Source organism: Simochromis diagramma, unplaced genomic scaffold (assembly GCF_900408965.1).
Source record: "Simochromis diagramma unplaced genomic scaffold, fSimDia1.1 OVJJ01000646.1, whole genome shotgun sequence".
Taxonomy (NCBI): Eukaryota; Metazoa; Chordata; class Actinopteri; order Cichliformes; family Cichlidae; genus Simochromis; species Simochromis diagramma.
Genome location: NW_024387279.1, coordinates 3,997,123 through 4,016,132, shown reverse-complemented (window position 1 = coordinate 4,016,132; position 19,010 = coordinate 3,997,123). Strand labels below are relative to the sequence as shown.

Genomic DNA, 19,010 nt, shown 5'->3' with positions numbered 1-19,010 from the left:
TGTAGTTTACAGTTTTGGTCATGTAAAAATAAAGATGTTGAGTTTTAATCAGCATGGTGATAGGTACAAGGGCACTTGTTGTATTTCAAAAGTGTGAGACGTGTCTGTGATTCATGCAGCTCAAGATTGTTCTTTTTCCCAGAGGGGGGAAAAAAAAAACATGGTCCCTGGCTTAAAACTAGAGCCTACTTTTTCCCTCTCCCCTTTTAAACCAAGGACTTTTAGAATTTGCAGAGAATTCTGACTGCTCTGCCTGCATTTTCACTAGAAATGACATATGTGCTACAAGTGAAAGCTTCACAGGTGGAGGGCTTTCTCGAAAGGTCATTTCCTTTTTTATTATTGTCCTTGTTATTGCTAACGTCACTCATGCACACGGCATCACAAAAAGCGGTCTCTTCATCTGTGGAAATTTTAATTGGTGGGTTGTAAGCTAACCCCAAAGACCCCACCTACAGGCACAAGACTGTAGGATTCCCATTTATACATGCTTCAAAATATTCTTCCTTAGTTAGTGGGCTCATGCTTTTTAATACTAAATAACCTTACATCAACAACTTAACAACTTACCACCGCAAATTTAATACTTCTCGGGATCAACTTTAAGATGGCTTTAACCATTAAAAAACAATTTGAAATGCTCTTTGTTGAGGCCTTTCACAGTCTTAACCCAATGCACGTGTTTATTGTTGAACTGATTTTTGTGGCAGTAGAAGTCTCACTTGGTTTCTCTCAGTTTAATAACTGTGAAATTTGGTAATCGATCGAATTGATTGAGGAAAATGTAGCATAAATTTCTTACATTTGGCTTCATTGGAAAACTGTGAAAATTGTAAATTTATTGCCTTTAATAGGTTCAGTAGCAGTATTCATGGCACACTGTACTTCAGCTAGTTTCTTTACAGAATGAAACTGCCTACGATGAGCCTTACAGGTTTGAAAGGAATTCATTTAGATAAGTTCTCTCCATGAAAACAGTATTTTATACTTAAACTAGCTGCCAGTAGATTTGAAGAAAAAAAAAGTATGGACACAGTTCACTCATTTTAATGTTTACATTTTAATTAGAAAATAAAATAAGAAATTAAAAACATGTAAGTTATACATTCCTATGGTTATAAATAGAAAATGCAAATGCAATTAACTTACTTGACTGGAAACCTTCCTCGAGGTCCTCAACGTGATTATTTGTACTTTCGAAGTTCAAAATGTAGATCCCAAAAAAGACACATACTGGTGCATTTTCTTCTAGCGCATTTCCTCAGTCTGATCTAGCTTTTCACGCAGTGTTCAGTGAAATATAAAAAAAGATATTAATTTTATTTTTCTCATTTCACTATTTCCTTCTTAATATAACAGGAAAAGCATTCAATACGTTGTGTATGTATCTGTCTTGTGTTGCCTTTGGAAAGTCCTGGGTTCAAATTCTCCTAGGATCTTTGTCCACTCCTATGATACTACTACTGCTAACACTACTAAAAATAATAATAATATAGAAAAGAAATGAATGGGTGCCCTTGGAACCAGCTTTGCACCTTTTTTTAATGGTCCATTTTTGTACTGTTTAAGGTACAAACGTTGTCACCTCAGGTTATAGACTGGTCTCTGTAAGGTACAAACCACAAGCCAATACTTACAAGTAACTCCTGTCAAGGGCATAACAGCAGTTCTTCAGTGACAAGCTGTTGCAGCCCTGAAGGCACAAAAAGAGTGTATCTTAGAAGAGCTGTCCATTCTCCTTGGATAATTAGTATTCCAAGAAACCAGCAATGGATTGTTAATACATTTCCTTCATATTATACCACATCAAAAACAAAGTGCGAGATATTTGAAAGTCAAAGCACACTGGTTTGAGTATCAAATTGTGTGTTTCTATCAAGAAGAACATTCTAGATGCTAAAAAGTAAATCTGACCGAAGTGCTGTTTATTTCACAGAGTGACTATATTTTTTAGATTTCATTTTCATGTCGATTATCACATGCTTCCTCTTTCTTTCCTCCCTGCTCCTGCTCCAATCATTATGTACAACCACATTTCCATAGGCTTTCCTTAGCTCTGCAGACCTGCCTCAACATGCGACCAGTGGGATTGATTATTTATCATATTTTCCATCGGCCAGTCTTGAGGAAAGGGAGAAAAATTACCCAGGCAGCACATTTGAACAAGAATAGAAATTCACAGCTTGGAACGCAGTTTGTCTACAAAGTAGATAGTTCTTTACGTTTCTATTTGTTTTTGCAGCTCATTGCTCCTCGGGTCATGTTCTCAGTGTGCCTCCATCACTCAGTGTTTGATATTTTTGTCAATAAATCAGCGCAAAGCACCCTGTGTCAGACATGCTCCCTGGGTCTCAGCTTGGCCCGAGCGAATACATATTTATTCTTGGAAGCCAATATGAAATTGTTTGATTTTTTTGAGCTGGCTGCTCACAGCATTTCTGTTTGATTTACTGAATCCAAAGGTCACAACAGGAGAGCATTATCTGCCTCATTTATGCGTGTGTTTCTGTGATTTCCGACTTCTCTGTTATCAACCGAGGTGGCAAAATAAAATTCCAGGGCGTAACGTAAAGTAGTATAAGCAAAGTTGTATATTAATGTCAGTCTGAATAACCTGAAAATATTTATTTTTTCATCCACTCATTTTATCGTTAAAGGTTGATTTTCTTATTAAAATGTTTCTGAGCCTTTCCCCCACGAGTGAGCAGAGAAGATCGAGCAGATAAAAATGTTTATATACTCAGCTGAATCATCTTCAGCTATTATGCACTCTTGAAGCAATTAGTGCAATGAGCTTATTTGGCCTCGATTTCCCCTTTCAGGCAAAATACAGGTTATCCTACCTTGTCAGCTCTTGGGAAGAAATACCTGCAGACTCTAAAATTCATCATGCCGATATAATCTTTTTTTTTTGGTCAGGCCACTTGTAACACTAGCCCATGAATCACTCAAACATAAAAAGGACATCCTACTCATAGACTGACCGGTGTTGTGTCTGCACATGACAGATAACTTAGCCATGAGATAGTTTTAAATAACAGTATATTTAGGCACTAGGTCATTGGCAGGCTGTTGCAAACACATCATTTGCTCCTTGAGTCTGACAGGCATAATACTGTGTTTCTCACCAAAAAGGTGATTCCCAAAGAGCTATTGGCCAGAATGTTGGTTACAAGTAACGGCGTTACTAACAGCGTTACTTATTTTAGTAACGAGTAATCTAACTAATTACTATTCCCATCGTTGCAACGCCGTTACCGTTACTAACAACAAAATGCGGTGCTGTCACGTTACTTTTTTTCAACTAACAGACGGTTGAAGCTGTGTTCAGCTTACGGTATCTTATATCAGTCGCACGGAAGTAGCTGTAAGTAGGGATGAGTACCGGTTCTGACATAAACGGTAGTAACCAGAACGAAAAGTAGCGCACATTTCGGTGCTTTGGTTCATACACTTTGGATTCTAGCCAATCATTTTACCTTTCCAAGGATAGTAGGCGGGCCCAGGTACGTACGTTCTTTTAGAGCAGAGCTACAGATTAAAAATGCCCAAGGCGAAGCGCTCCATGTGCACAGCAGAAAAGGGTCATTACCATGTAAATGTGTGGTTAATTCTTCAAAAATGTATTTAATTTAAAAAAAAAAAACATTTTTAGGAATCTTAATAAAATTAATTAATTTCTGCTCTTAAATACCTAAAAAGTTCAACTGGCATGGTGTCCAATTGTGTGCCAAAATTGGACATTTTTGTACAGCGTCTGGATATTCATGTATTGACAGGTCTGTCATTTTTCACTGTTTAACTTTACAAACATAAATCTTTGCACAGTTGATGTTTATATGTTGGTTACTAAATTTCTGTAATGAAATGTGAACTGAGGCATATTTTTAAAAGGGTTATATGCTAAAATTTAAAAAAAAATAGGCGAATCTACTTTTTCTGTGTTCTGTGTTCTCACTAACTTTGACACAGTAATATCTGCTTCAATATTTACACCTCTGATGAAATTTCACAAGTGTTAGCTTTATTTTGATACCAAGATTGTAAGCACAGAGTTTGTAATTGCAGAGAAATAATCAATTAAGCTAAGAAACCCCTTTGGGGCTTAAGAGGTTAAGGTGATACTGTGCAAAAGAGGTAACACCTCAAATCTGATGAAACACCTGGCGACGCATAGTGTTTTTTTAAAATTCGAGAAATGCACCGTATTTGATAGCTTGTTGCAAGACCTCACACCGAGCACATCTACTGCCGGCGTGGTAAATCTCCATTAGTGAGTTAGCACGGATCGCCCCGTGCGGGTGGCTGGACGGTTCTTATCATTTTGCAGAAAAAAGGAGACTGCTAAAAATAAAAACATAAGAGGTTTTGGACAAAGTTTGTGTTCTCCATTCTTTAAGCACCGTTTCAAAAGTACCGGTTTGGCACTGGATAAAACCTAAGCGATACCCATCCTTAGCTGTAAGTAATCTGGACGCTACAGCTTTAAGCAGCTGCGCGCGCTCCGGCGGACAGCAATCACGATCACTTTTTGGCACAACAGCTGGAGCTAAGGGGGCAAAACAATGGCATGAGTGCTGCTGTTTGTTTGAGGAAGATTAAAGTAGTGCCGTAAGCCAATCACATGACCACTTCAAGATGACAAAGCAACAAGGTGATATATACCAGTTTTTTAATTGTGTTGATAGGCCACGTAAAACCATGATGTAGATGATAAACAATATATATTCCTCAATAGTTTCATCTCGTCTAACATCTAAGGACAGAGCTAGCAAGCACTCTCTGCTTATGAGCAAAAAATAAAAAAAATTAAAACAAAAAAACAAAAAAAACGCTCTTTCCTGTTGGTGGAAAAATGCACCATGTCGACCAATCAAAAAATTATATGGCAACATGACATTTGGTTGTTTAGGAAGAGGGGGAAGTTTTAGGAGTGACGGCGAGAGAGAGAGAGAGAGAGAGAAAGACAGCAGAAAAAGAGAGAGAGTGAGTACGTACACATTGAATGCAGAACACCTGATTGTTATATAAATAGTTTGAAATGGTTATAAAAATAGAGGGTAAAAGGTAAATAGCTGCAAATAACTTTGTTGTTTGCAAAACTTGTGCATATGATTTTCAAATTGACCATTTATATTTGCATTTAAAGTTATGAAATATGAATCATTAAACATGTTTGTGATTGTTAAAAAATATTTTATGTTTTTGTCTGATTTTAGATCAATTGTGTTAACACAATATGTCAAAATGAAAACACAACTGTAAATTCAGACACGTGAGGTTGTGCTGAAAAGGATTATACCAAACAAGGCAAAGTAAATAGTTTTTAAAATTGAAATGTAGAGGAAACATCAAAAGTGGTTAAAAATGGGCAATTATACCCTGGAGCCCAGAGGGTTAAACATTTTTTTAAAGTAATGAAATTGTTGCTTTTCAAGTAATTAATTACTTTTAGAATCTTGTAACTCAGTTACTAACTCAGTTACTTTTTTGAAGAAGTAATTAGTAACTGTAATTAATTACTTTTTCAAAGTAACTTGTAAAGATTTGTGGAAACTGGACATGGGGAAATTCCTCTCTGCATTTAACCCATTCACTCAGTGAAGCAGTGGTCAGCCACCAATCCAGCGCCCGGGGAGCAGTGTGTAGGGACGGTACCTTGCTCAGGGGTACCTCAGGGTAGCCGTTCAGTGGATTCAAACCCCGACCTTCTGATCATGGGGGCACCACTCTACCTTCTGCCCTATCCCTGCCCTGTTGGTTCAAACAGAGGAAGCCAGAAGAGAGACAGAGAACAGTGAGTGCCTACAGCCATGTGTACAACATGGTGGAGGCTCTGTCATGGATTGGAGCCATATTTCAGCCAGCAGTGTTGGACACCTTGTCTTGAATAGTCCTTGAATATTTCTTGATCTTGAAAACTTTGATTGGCAATGATCCCAAACACACTGCCAATGCAGTAAAAACACAAAAAGTCTAGAGCCCTGTCCTGAACATTACTGAAGCAGTGTGGGACAGAAAATGGGACAAAAAGAGGTCTAAAAAACTTTGAATGTTCTTCAAGAAACCTAGAGAGCTATTCCTGAAGACTATTTAAGGAATAGTCTTGCCTAAGTGAGTTCAGCTTGTGTGAAATAATAAAGGGTCTCATACCAAATATTGACTTTGAGCCTTATGAGAATTGAACAAACTCTGTTTTTGCCTTATATATTGTATTTCAGTGTACTATGCCTACACTTATGCCAATAATTCATGCATCTAGTTCCAATTTTCCTGGTGAAATAAAAATAAAATGGGGGTCAGTTCAAAGCACCTGCACAGTACTACATATGATTTTATATGACATATTAAATATATATCTATCTGTTTTTCTTTTTTTTAAATGTAATAATTCCCCAATCACAGTCCCCAAAAGAAGCCCCACCTTTATTGACCACAGAGAGCTCCTGTATCAAAGGAAAATGTAGTTCACAAAAGTAAGTCACCAGCTGTTTTGCTCTTACAACAAGGCCATCATTCCTCTGTGTAGCTGTTGTTTTAGTCATGTTTTTGTCTCGCTCTCTAATCAGACGGCCAGCCTAATGCTTTTTTCAAGGTGTGATTCTTGTATATCACCATATTATTGCATTTCAGAAATGGCTTATAGCATGTTGATATAATCGCCGCATGTTGTAGAGCGATAAGGCTGCAGGTAAAGATCCCTCTCTACAGCGCTGCTCCCCTCGCCCTATCACCGTCCCGCCCGGCCCCGGTGGCCTGTTGTGTGTCCAATTAATATGTGCATTTAAGCTATTGTGCTGTCAATACTGTGCTGACCCTACAGCAAATCTGTTCTGCTTCAGCTAAGATAATTGTTATCTTTTGAAGCGTGCAAATAGATTTTTGGAATAGATTCTAAAGCCTTCATTCAAAAAGAATTAAATGGAGAAAGATAAAAGAGAGAAAGTTCAAATGGTTTGAGAAATGAAATCTTATCACAGGCAGAGCTGGTCCCTTTGATTCCTGACATCATTGTTCATTCAGTTAATTACTAAAGAAGTCATAAAGAAGTGGGTTATTTCAGTTTTGTCTCTCTCTCCTCAGACGGACCATCATGGAGGATGGAACGCTTCGTATCACCAATATCTCCAAATCGGATGGAGGCAGGTACACATGTGTGGCCAGAAACCGTTTTGGTACTTCCAGCAGCACAGGGACACTGGTGGTAAAAGGTATTCTTTTCCATTTTTTCTTTTTTTAGTGTACCTTCTAAGCCGAGGGTTTAAACTTTTGTTAGAGGGAAAAAAATAGTAGCTCAAGCATGAAATGGATAATGAAATATATAGCCGTTTTATGTTCCTGCCGCTCTGACAGACATATAAGTCATCCGAGGTTTTGTCAGCTCTGAGTTATTGTTCATGTAGCAGAGTGGGGCAAACCACTGACGTCTATAGCTGTGAGTGAAGAATATTTTCATTTAATTTAAAAAGAGCTCCTGTAGCATTTTCAGATTTGGGGTTGTTAAATGATGATTATTATGGAGAACGAGAGTGAGAGAGTCATTTTATTTCTTTCTAGTTGACACTGTGATTGCAGCGTCTTTAATTATTCATTACTGAGTTATGGGCGGCTTTTGCTTTTTAAGTGAAGTTATTTAAGGTCGCTTAATTACACTGCTAGACCAAAATCTGTCTCGTGATTCTGGGCAAAATAAGCTTCATTACCTTATTCATTTGGCTGATAGCGACACCGCGCTGCATATAGTAAGAAGTCAATGTGTTTTTCTCCCCAAGAGCCCACAAAGATCATAGTTCCACCCTTGAGCTTGGATGCCAGCGTGGGACAGAGCATCGTGTTGCCCTGTGAGGTGTCTAGTGATTCGTCCCTGAGCCCCATCTTCAAGTGGTTTTTCAACGGCAAAGCTATCGACTTCAACAGACAGGAGCACTTTGAGATGATTGGAGGAGTATGTATACATATGATGGTTAGCTTTTTTGCTTTGTGTTTGATGAAAATACACCACGTCTGTATCTGTCACAAACATGGTGGATCCAGTAAAATCCAAATCAATTTCAAACATACAGTGGAAGGAATAATTATTTGATCCCTGAATTTGTAAGTTTTCTGACTTTTGAAGATAGGAACAGTCTCTCATTTTAATGAAGAGAGGCAGAGTATCAGACATACATCCAGAGAAAGCACAGTCCATAAAAGCTATAAACTGACTTGCATTCATTGAATGAAATAAGCTAGTCATTATTCTATTTTCCACAGAGTGGCTGTGTGCCCATGTGGCACAGTCAATCCCATATATTTCTGATCCCAAGTTGTTATGTATATAAAGCACACCTGTACACAGAGTCAGTTTCATCATCATCACGGGCAAGACCAAAGAGCAGTGCGAGGACGTCAGGGACAAGATTACAGACCTGCATCTCACTGGCTTCATTATTCAGCCTCAGAGGTTTCCACCTGGAAAAAAACAAAAAAAAATCCCCAAATGGAACAAATGGAAATATAAAAATGGCAACATGTGGTTTTAGGAGGACCTACATGTGTCAAAATATCCCCATCACTGCCCACACAGGCCCCACATCTTGACACACAGCAGTGAGTCAGGAAACGCTATTGTCCTGTTTTCCAGCACAGACATGCATCAACTCATCATAACAGCAGCAGCTTAATAGCTGTTGCTCCCTTGGCTACTTCTGTATAGGTTACAGCCATCAAATGACAGAGTACTGCATGATGCAGTGTGTTGCCATTTAACTTTTTAAAAAAATATATTATTTACCCATAAAAATGTCAGCTAATGGATATATTTCATGATCACACTGCACAATTATATCAGGTACATGCCTGCAACTCTGTAAATTGTTGTTCCGCAACAATTAGACAAACATGATTAAATATGTAAATATGTAGATAATCTTCCATTCAAATTTTAAGCCAGCAAATTGAAGTTGGTTCAGAAGAAATGGTAGCTGGCTGACCAGCTGACAAAAACACATACGTTTGCTTCTAAAACTCACTAATTATATTGGGTTAATAATATGTAGCGATTAGTGAGCTCAGGCAATCTGTATGATAAACTCAGTTAACGTCTTCATACCTATAGCGTTATAGTCAATGAATAAATTCAAATATAGTATTTTGTCTGTAATTGTTAAGCTTTTGTGGTCCTGGAATTTAAAAAAAAAGGTTTTGAATTCCCTTCAGTGTTTGTGCTAAACTAGGCTAAATGGTCCCAGCCTGTCTCTGAGACAAGTGAGTGGTATCACTCTTTTCTCTGGATTCTATGCTAATTAAGCGCATTTCTCACCCTGTCAAATTATTCCTTAAGGTTGTATACACTGAACTGGTCCTGTGAGAACATGAAGGCACCAGGGGAACTGGTATTTGTAGGCTAGCTCCATTTTAAACCCACATGAAAGCTGCGTAGATTCAATTCAGACGCCAACAGATATTACTGTGAGTCGTGATGAGGGAGCCTATAAGGATGAGACTCTAGCCCAGAGGAGATCTTAGTGCAAATCAATCAATTTGAGCCTTCACAAAGGAGCCAAAATTTTTGTGAATGTAAGATTTATGCTTTGTCAGGTTGATCATAGCAGGGCCACTGAAGCTGCCGTAAAACACTAACATTTCACAGTGAGCGTAATGACAACAGATGTTTGACTTTCCTTTAAAAATATTCAAACAAACAAAGAGTCTCTGTATTTCTCTGGAGAAAAACAAAACAAAAAACGAGTGTGTGTGTGTGTGTGTGTGTGTGTGTGTGTGTGTGTGTGTGTGTGTGTGTGTGTGTGTGTGTGTGTGAGAACAAGCAGCAACAAATTGAAAAAAGCATCTCTGAAAATTATTCTTGGAGCCACTCAGCCGAGTTGTAAGGTTAAAGTGTAAATACAACAAATACTGAAAACACTGAAAACAAGTCAATTTTGTGTAGCCTTTCTTACAACGTAAAACCAAATTAATTTCTTTTGCCTCTTTTTTTTTGTGGTTGATTATTCCAAGCTCCTTTTGTGGAGGATTTGCAGCACATGGCTGAGAATGAAACTGAATGTGCTCCTGAGGATTTCCTATACGTCTTTTCTTTTTTCACTTTGACTTTGCTGCTTTTGGTGGAGGCTTTTTCTTCTCCGAGACTTTCAGTCGCATATGTCTCTGTCATCAGGGATTTGCGGGTGACCTGATGGTGAGGAACATTCAGCTAAAGCATTCTGGGAAGTATGTGTGTATGGTACACACTGAAATCGACACAGTTTCTGCAGCAGCAGACTTAATTGTCAGAGGTATGCTTTTTCCTCCTTACTCTGCTTGTCATTTTGTAGTACTCTGCATGTCTGTGTTTCTTAAGATGATGATAAGAGCTGTATCACCGACAGTGTAAAGAGGGAGACTTGTTGCATAAATTTCATTACTTGCTGATATAATTTCCAACAGAAGTTTTAAATCAGGCGATAAAGCAGAAAACACCTCTACATTTGACATTGAGCATTTCAGTGTTAGCAGCATTTTCACTGCTGGTAAACAAGCTTTACTCTGTAAAGACATGTTAGATCCCTTTTCTGATTTCAGAAGGAAAATATTGATGATTTTCAGCACTGAAAGTTGTTCTTTTAATACGACACGGCCGCCTGTATTGGCGCGGTTGGCTTGTTGCAGGCAATGCAGACTCAGGTTGCTCATAGTGCCGTTGACTGATCGATTTGACTGGCAGACGAGAGCCGGTTCAAATTCAGCCAGGAGAATGATGCTGCCAAACGAATGGAGCCCGTCTAGACATAAAGACAGGGCTTTGTAAGCCATCCCCCCGATGGTGTTACACTCAAATTTGTCCCAGTGGCTTTAGTGGAAATATGCCAAAAGAAGGCATTTCTACACATGAAAAGATGCAAAGCAACAGTGTTCTGCATATAAGATCTTTTGTGAAAAAAACATCCCAATGATGTTTCTGTGATTAGTGAGTATAATTTGGATTTAACTGGTGGCACAGTGATGTTTTTTTTTCTTTTCTTTTCTGCGTACTCTGCTTTCGTCTAACAACACAAAGACATGGAGGTTAGGTCAACTTGTGAATGTAATTGCCCGTACCGTCTTGCTTGGACAGACTTGTTGGATGTTGGCTAAGTGGTTAAAAAAAATCAGATGGGTAATTAAGCATATGTGTCAGTTAAATTAGTCCTGTTAAACAGATACTCCTGACACGTGTTACCCAGTTTCCAACTTTCAGGCTGATGACTGCAAAGTCTTTGAGAAAATAAAAGAAGTTAAACTCATTGCCTCTTATATCACAGTTAACTTGAAGGAAAGAGTAAGTTGCCACAAAAGCTTCAAGGGTATCTAGAAAAACAGTCTTCATGCAAGAAAACATTTTATAAAGTATGTTTTTAACTGATTTCATGCCATAAATGTTACTCTGGGGGAGAGCATTTTTGATGTTTAAACTCAAGGATTATAGATATCCTACATACCCGTCTCTTTGGTTGATGTGCCAGAAGTTTAAGTAGAGACAAAATATGTCTGTGACCCAGGCACAATAGGCTTTATTCAACAACGTAGAGTTCAGGGTGCTTGCTTCTACACAACCTTCAGAGGTGTCAGAAGCTCCAGACACTTCCTTTGTCTCTTTTTATTCCATTTTTATTATGTGTTAGCATAGCTTATGCATATGTTATGCGCCTTATAGGCTTTGCCAGGGAGAACTGTAAGATGAGAGACAGACTGTGTCAAGCTTGCTCATATTTATTCTCGAGCTTCAGGTGAGTTTAAATCTGTCAAAACCTTAAACCAAGTGTGCAGACTCAAGTTCCATTTGAATTTGCAAATATCTTCACAGACACTCCATCACAACCATGACTTATTACACAAAGGAAATACATGATAAAAGTGCAAAGGTTAGACTAGGCGTAGAAAGAATGGTCTGGGATAATCTGAGACGTTCAGATTAACAATGCAGGGAATCAAGAGTCTGCCACCAATATAGATTATGCAGGTTTTCCATATTGTGTTTTTATATGCATAATCCAAAACCAGTGTTGTTGATGCTCAATCATCTTCCTACAGAAGTAGTTAGTCGCATTTAGAGCACAGCGCTACTTTTGCAGATTTGCAGGGTTTAGCAGGAAATCCCATGTTGCTGCGTTCCCTGATTTTAGTGAGAAACCAACTGAAAAATCTGCCTTTTTCCCAAATCCCTGGTAATTAATGTTGTCTTTTGTTATTATTATACTCTACTTTCACTTAGCAAAAAACACTGAACCTCCCTCAGACAGAAAATCCCTATTGAGTAAAATAAGCTCATTCTACTACACAAAACTTGTAAAATGAAATCTTTACTGAAAAACTCATCCAAGGGTCTCGGCCATGCAACATATCTTCATAGAGATAAAAACGTATCATAATGTAAGTAGGTACACCTACTTACAGTGGGCTAGACAACATATAATGTTATGCACAATTTTACCTCTGTTTAGTCTTAACATGGATACATTATCTAGTCCTAGTTTATAAGTATGTAAAGACAAGGTTACTTAAACCTATTGTACAACTAATCTGTGAAACCCAGTGATAAAGAATAAAGGCATTTTTTAAATGTATCTACATATTAAAGCTAAACAAACCTCCTAAAAGAAAAATATTCAGCGACCTGTTTCTCTTTCTTTTGTTGTTTTTCTTGCTGGTGTGAGGCATACATGTCTCCAGAAACTAAATAGGTCAGATTTCATGATGAGCTCACTCACTGTTTTCTTGTTGTACTTGTTTTTTTTAACAATTAAAGCATTAAAAACACCCCAGTCTCTGATAAAAGAAGTGTAACCTGCGTTCCCACTGATCTGTGATATTCGGTGTAATAATTATGGTGGTGTCACAGCCTGTTATATCTCCTGTTAGCTAGGTTATGAATAACACCTGCAGTGGAGTCTCAAAGCTGACGTGAGCTCATTTGTTTAGGCTGCTGCCGTACAGTGAGGCTGATGCAGGTGTCTCTTCTTGTTGCAGGACCTCCTGGGCCCCCCGAGGGCCTGGTTGTGACTGACATTACTGACACTACTGTGCAACTGTCTTGGGGCTCTGGACCTGACAACCACAGCCCTGTTACTAAGTACATGGTGCAGGCCAGGACCCCCTTCTCTATAGGCTGGCAGACTGTGAGGACAGGTACAAATGCACCACCACCGTCAGGCAGTTATATTTTTATTGAATGTGTTTTTTATCATTCAAGGTTCAAAATTCAGTGTTCTTTATGGTGATTATAAATGAAGGCAATGCATGATATAAATACAAAATACAATATTTAAAAACATTTTTTTTGATGTATTAAAAGTTTGTGCATATAAACATTTATGACACATTTCACATGTATGACATGTAACAGAGGAAAGCTGAAATGCTTTGCAGCTTTTTCAGTGAATGAAGCTGAAGTGAGTTGTGAATAGCTCCACAATAAACAAGAAGTCTTGATGTAGAAATGCATAAAATTCTTTTTACTCACAGAATTTTATAGTTACATATTTCCTGGTATTTTTCTCCACGCAGATACGTAGCATAGCTTAGTATCGTTTGCATATAAGTAGCATCGCCCTTTCACTGATCTATAAAAGTGACATATCCTGATATTTAGTCGGTTTCAAAATTAACCACCTTTCCATTGTAACTTTATCGTCCAAAAATAAAACACAGGCTGCACTTCTGTGTCCCCCTCAGAACCAGCTCAGGGGAGCTATTGTTCACTGTACTTTGAAATGTATTTTTTCTAATCAAAATGCACGTGTACTGAGGGCTGATTTACCATCATTAAGTAAATAAATATCAGGTATTCACAGGAATTTCTTGCCACTTTTGGCAATACAGCCTAAAAATCCTCATTGTGGTTATCTAGTTGTGTTACTGTTTAAAATAGCATTGCAAGATGCTGATGCACCTGTGCAATCGACAATAATTATGATGCTTGTAGAGATGCTGACGGGCTGATCAAAACTGGAAATTTCATTGTTTCATTCCATGTATTTCATTGGTATATGAACTACTTATACTTGCTGGGAACCAAATGTGAATGTGACACATGAAACATAAAAACACAAAACACATGTCAATTCTAAATTCTTTAATCCTAGTTCCTGATTCTGTGCCTGGACAGATGATGCATGCCACAGTGAAAGAGTTGAACCCCTGGGTGGATTATGAATTCAGGGTGGTGGCAATCAACAGTGTTGGTGTTGGAGAACCCAGCACGCCATCAAAACAGATTCGAACCAAAGCAGCAGGTACCCTCTCGATTTGTTGTTTCTCTTCATAACAAATTAATCAGTCCCACTTGGAAAATGTAATTTAACTGTTTGATTAGTTCCACTTTTTGTCCGTGCTCCCTGTGATGTTTCAAATCTGTTCTATGTTTTCATGCCACTACTTTGATTACTCAGTCGCACGCGGGAAGAGTGGAAATTGAGTTACACTTTTAAAATGCTTTTTAAAGTATCAGCACTAAGCTCTTGTGCACTCTGGAGCATGTGTTGGGTTTAATTAGTGGTTGCATCAAGAGAAGCATCTCCCACTCGCACATGCCACGAGACACGGCCGTGAGCGAGTCTTTTTTTGACTGGTTAGCTGAGTAATTCTATCCCGCTGGTTTAATCACAAGGGAACAAGTTTCCCGTTGAGCCTCACGCACAGGGCTGACATATGGCACTCGGCTAATAACGGCGGCACACACGGGTGGTAATGCCACTGTCAACAAAAACCTAATTCCTCTCCTGTGTGATTAACCCATTTTGTGTAAACAGAAGCTCCACATAGTGCCTGTGATCCCCTTATTTGAAGTACTTCTTGCACCTGCGTCAGACATAACAGTCAGAACTGAGGGATGAGCAAGTTTCCTTTTGTGTCTGTTTAGTTCCCAAGGTTGCGCCGATTAACGTGAGTGGTGGCGGAGGAGCTCGAGGAGAACTTGTTATTATGTGGGAGGTAAGAGGATCATGGGCATTTCTGAGTGGGCATTCATTGTGACAGAGTATTCTTCTTTTGATGAGAATGGAATCCTGGCAGGTTACTGCGTCTGCAGCAGTCTGGCTTCAGTGGAATGGCTTTTAATTAAAAGGCAGAGCTTTTCTGATTTGCTGCCTGCTGACTCCCCCTGTTGTGTAAATCAACAAGGAGATACAGAGCCAGTGCAAATTACACGTGTGTAAATCCAGAATTAGGTGACAGCTTTACATTTTTTGGATGTGGGTCAAAGCACGGAGAGGTGCTGGATCCGTTGATTTGCTCAAAACTTTGTTAGACATAAAACACTGTTACTGCTTTACTCTTTTACAGCTGCCTAATTTAATTTCTGCTCACAGTTGTTTGGGTCAAAGGCGTAACTTTTCTGTCCCCATCTCAGCCAGTTCCAGAGGAACAGCAGAGCGGAGAGGACTTTGGCTATGTTGTAGCTTTCCGCCCACTTGGCAGCAGCACCTGGATCCAGACAGTGCTGGCATCACCTGACGCATCCAGATATATTTACAGAAACGACAGCATCGCACCCCTGTCCCTGTTTGAGGTGACAGTGGGAGTCTACAACAATATGGGAGAGGGGCCGTTCAGCCGCGTTCTTAGAGTGTTTTCTGCAGAGGAAGGTGAGCGTCTTCACATCCTGCAAATATAAATTCTTTCGCTTTTAGCTGCAAATAGGGCTTTCACGACAACAGTGTATTGATGATAACTGTATGATAACAATGTAAAATACGCATTTTGTGTCAATTACTGTATTTTTCGGACCATAAGGCACACCGGATTATAGGGCGCACTGTTGATGAACGGGTCTGTTTTCATACATAAGGCAAATTATGCGAAACAAAACAGTCAAATATGTTAAACTTTATTCAACTCATTCACAATAACTCAGCATCATTCGGTTGTAACACAAAAAATACAGAACAATACACTCACTTTTTCAGTTCATTCCACAAATCCATCAAATTCTTCATCTTCACAGCTGCTCTTGTTCCCGTGTTCTACTGCGTGACTGATAGAGTTGGAAATCTGCTTCGTAAACATGTCTCTTAACAGCTGACATTTTGGGGTCCTTATACACACACAATACTGTCACGGGTTGCTCTGAGGATCCACTCGCAGGACTCCGGAGTGTGTTGTAACAGAGACAGTTTATTCACAAAAATCTTCACCAAGTGTATTTACAGGCAGTGCGAGGACGGGTTCCAGGGCTCCAGGGAAAACAAGGGGATCACACACACGCTCACGCCAACCTCTCTCCGCTAGTGACCAGCCACCTCTTACACGCTCCACACGGGGAAACACGGGGACGGGTCCGGGGAATCTAGAACAGAGAGACAAGTGTTACTTTCTGAGGCGGAAGTGTGGGAAACTAGGGCTCGACGTGTACTGACAGGAGTCTTCACAACAATCCAGCGTTGAACAGCTGATCTCCTCCTTCTGATATACCAGCTGGTCTGATGAGGCCCAGGTGTGCATGATCCGGGAGGGCGTGGGCCGAGGGCGTGAACCCGCCATGAGTTCCGCCCCGGCAAAACAGGGGAGAGGGAGAGAGATTGCTGATCAGTGCCTTGCCGACCCCGCAGGTCGTGACAAATACGGTAATATTGTGCTGAAGCACAGTACGAATTACTCCGTGAGGCTCCTGACTATGGTAGCCATAATGCTCTGACAATCCATCAAGTGGTGCGGCTTCGTAGCTTACCAAAGTCGTACTAAAACATTTTTTGACAGATTTTTGAGCGCCGTGTACCACAGAAAATCGGTTTGAGGTCCGTAAGCACAACCAGAATTCATACATAAGGCGCACCGTCGATTTTTGAGAAAATTAAAGGATTTTAAATGCGCCTTGTAGTCCGAAAAATACGGTACACACAAAAGGCAATATCATAAATAACTGTGTCGTTGTCTTTAGTTTTTTTGCTTTTGTGCATTTATGATTATAAACTCCATTAACTTGTACTTTGAGTTTACCAAAAAATGGGATGAGATATGGTATCAAGGTTTTACGAGGAACAAGACAAACTGGTGCAAAGGTTAGGAGAGTTGTAAGTTCGAGTGTGTGTCGTTAGTGTGAGGACATGCTCTTGTCTAGTCTAGTCCAGGATCATTGCAACAGAGGGACAGAAAAGAAGAAGAAAAAAAAAAAAGAGTCTGCCCGGAGTCACAGATGATGGAGTAGTACAGAAATAAGTCTCAGAGCAGGTAGCTCAGCAGGCAGCAGTTGTTGTTCTGTAGTTAACAGGTAAAAATCAAGTGACGCTCATGTTTTATGTAGCTTAGAGAATTACACCTGTGTTTAGATTTTTTTTAGATTTCCCAAAAGATCTGACAAAAATATATTTTTTATTGTGTAGAAGTAAAAACATGTGCATTAATAACCAATGTTCCCTCTAATTTTTCACGTGTCTGAGCGAACACACAAACTCCCTGAGCGGTCCCTTGGACCACTGTGAGCGACATCAGACGTGTGCACTGTGGTCACGCCAGCATCGAATCCATCCAAGTTACATGGTGTGGCGGGGCGTGGCCTGCGGTGCCGTGCAGAGGAGGCGGACGCACCTGCACGGCATCCGCAATCACGCCCCGCCGAATTAAATATTGTACTGGGTCCTGTGGTTGGGTTGTTGGTGTTATGTTGAGCTGGAAGCGGGAGAGCTGCAGCTCTGAGTGCGAATGTACAGCAACCGTGTAGGGATTAATAAAAGCATCAAAATGCCACTGGGTCTGCCGTGGTCGTTTACACATGGTTTATTAAAATAATCAAATTACAGCATTTATGTTAGACTACTTCTAATTAACTGCTTTAACCCACTTACAATGAAAATTTAAAAAAAATCTTGTTTATGACCTGTGTCGTATGTTAACACTATTGGAAGTAAAAATAACTTGAACTCCAATTTTGAAAACACAACTTTCTTTCTTTCTTTTTTTTTATATAAAGCTCTGACTTGTATTATGAGTATGGTCTGGGAGAGAGTCCTGTAACTCTCTGTCTGCAAAATACAGTAAATAATGACCAATGTTGGGCAATTAATTATATAGTTACTTCTTCAAAAAAGTAACTGAGTTTTGCAAACAACAAAGTTTTTTGCAGCTGTTTACCTAAAAATGCAGCCAAGGCATTTTTTAAATAAACATTTCAAACTATTTACAGAACAATCAGCTGTTCTGCATCAAATCTGATGCCACACAGATTATTTGTGCCACTCCAAAAATAATTTCTGTCCACTATGAGATAAAGGAGAACAACAGCCATTGACTACACTACACACTAACTACACAAGATTTGCGCTAAATGTCGCAAATCTCTCACATCTCAAAACACCGCCGTCACTCCTAAAACTTCCCCCCCGTTTCTTAACAACTAAATGCCATGTTGCCATATCATTTTTTGATTGGTCGACATGGTACATTTTTCCACCAATAGGAAAGGTTGGGGGTTTTGGTTTTGTCGTTGCTCACAGGCTTTCGAGCGTTTTCCTTATAAAACGCAGTTTTTACCGTTTCTCCCGCAGTAAATATAAACAACGACAATATTCAGGAAGAAAAACAAACATTGCAGATTTTTTTATCATAACTCTGGTTTTACGTGGCCGATCAACACAATTTAAAAACTGGTATAAAGTCCACACTTTTCCGTCAATTGTTCCGTCTGTCCTGCTCACATCTCCAATGGTTGGCTTCACTCCACATCAGCCACGCCGCTTTGCTAGCTAAAACACCGGTGTCGGCACATAAGGACGCTGTCGTAGCCTGTCAACGACGTTGATTAGCTGCGTATATACGAATGTGAATCGCATCATTGGCTGGACTATGGGTTAAGGTGGCATCATTCTAATCCCATACGGGAGCAGCCAGTCACTTACTGACTAACACTGCAAAACAGAATTGTTAACGTATTTATTTTAATTTCAATTCAGGTTAGATTTTTTTTGTGCGCAACGCAGATCTTCTGTGCGCAGAGACCGTGCCAGCAGTGCGCAAATGCACACGCACTGCAGCTTAGAGGGAACATTGTTGATAACAATCCA

The 19,010-nt window shown here is 39.5% G+C and overlaps 1 protein-coding gene across 2 annotated transcripts in view; it reads left to right on the top strand.

The window, feature by feature from the left end:
• Positions 1-19,010, top strand: part of LOC120715832 (contactin-4) — a 150,264-nt gene that overhangs the window by 109,347 nt on the left and 21,907 nt on the right. For both annotated transcript variants that reach the window (XM_040003052.1, XM_040003051.1), the window contains exons 13-19: positions 7,084-7,211; positions 7,773-7,945; positions 10,157-10,274; positions 12,985-13,143; positions 14,100-14,249; positions 14,876-14,946; positions 15,365-15,599. In XM_040003052.1, coding sequence (XP_039858986.1) covers positions 7,084-7,211; positions 7,773-7,945; positions 10,157-10,274; positions 12,985-13,143; positions 14,100-14,249; positions 14,876-14,946; positions 15,365-15,599 — 1,034 coding nt within the window. The remainder of the gene's footprint in view (positions 1-7,083; positions 7,212-7,772; positions 7,946-10,156; positions 10,275-12,984; positions 13,144-14,099; positions 14,250-14,875; positions 14,947-15,364; positions 15,600-19,010) is intronic.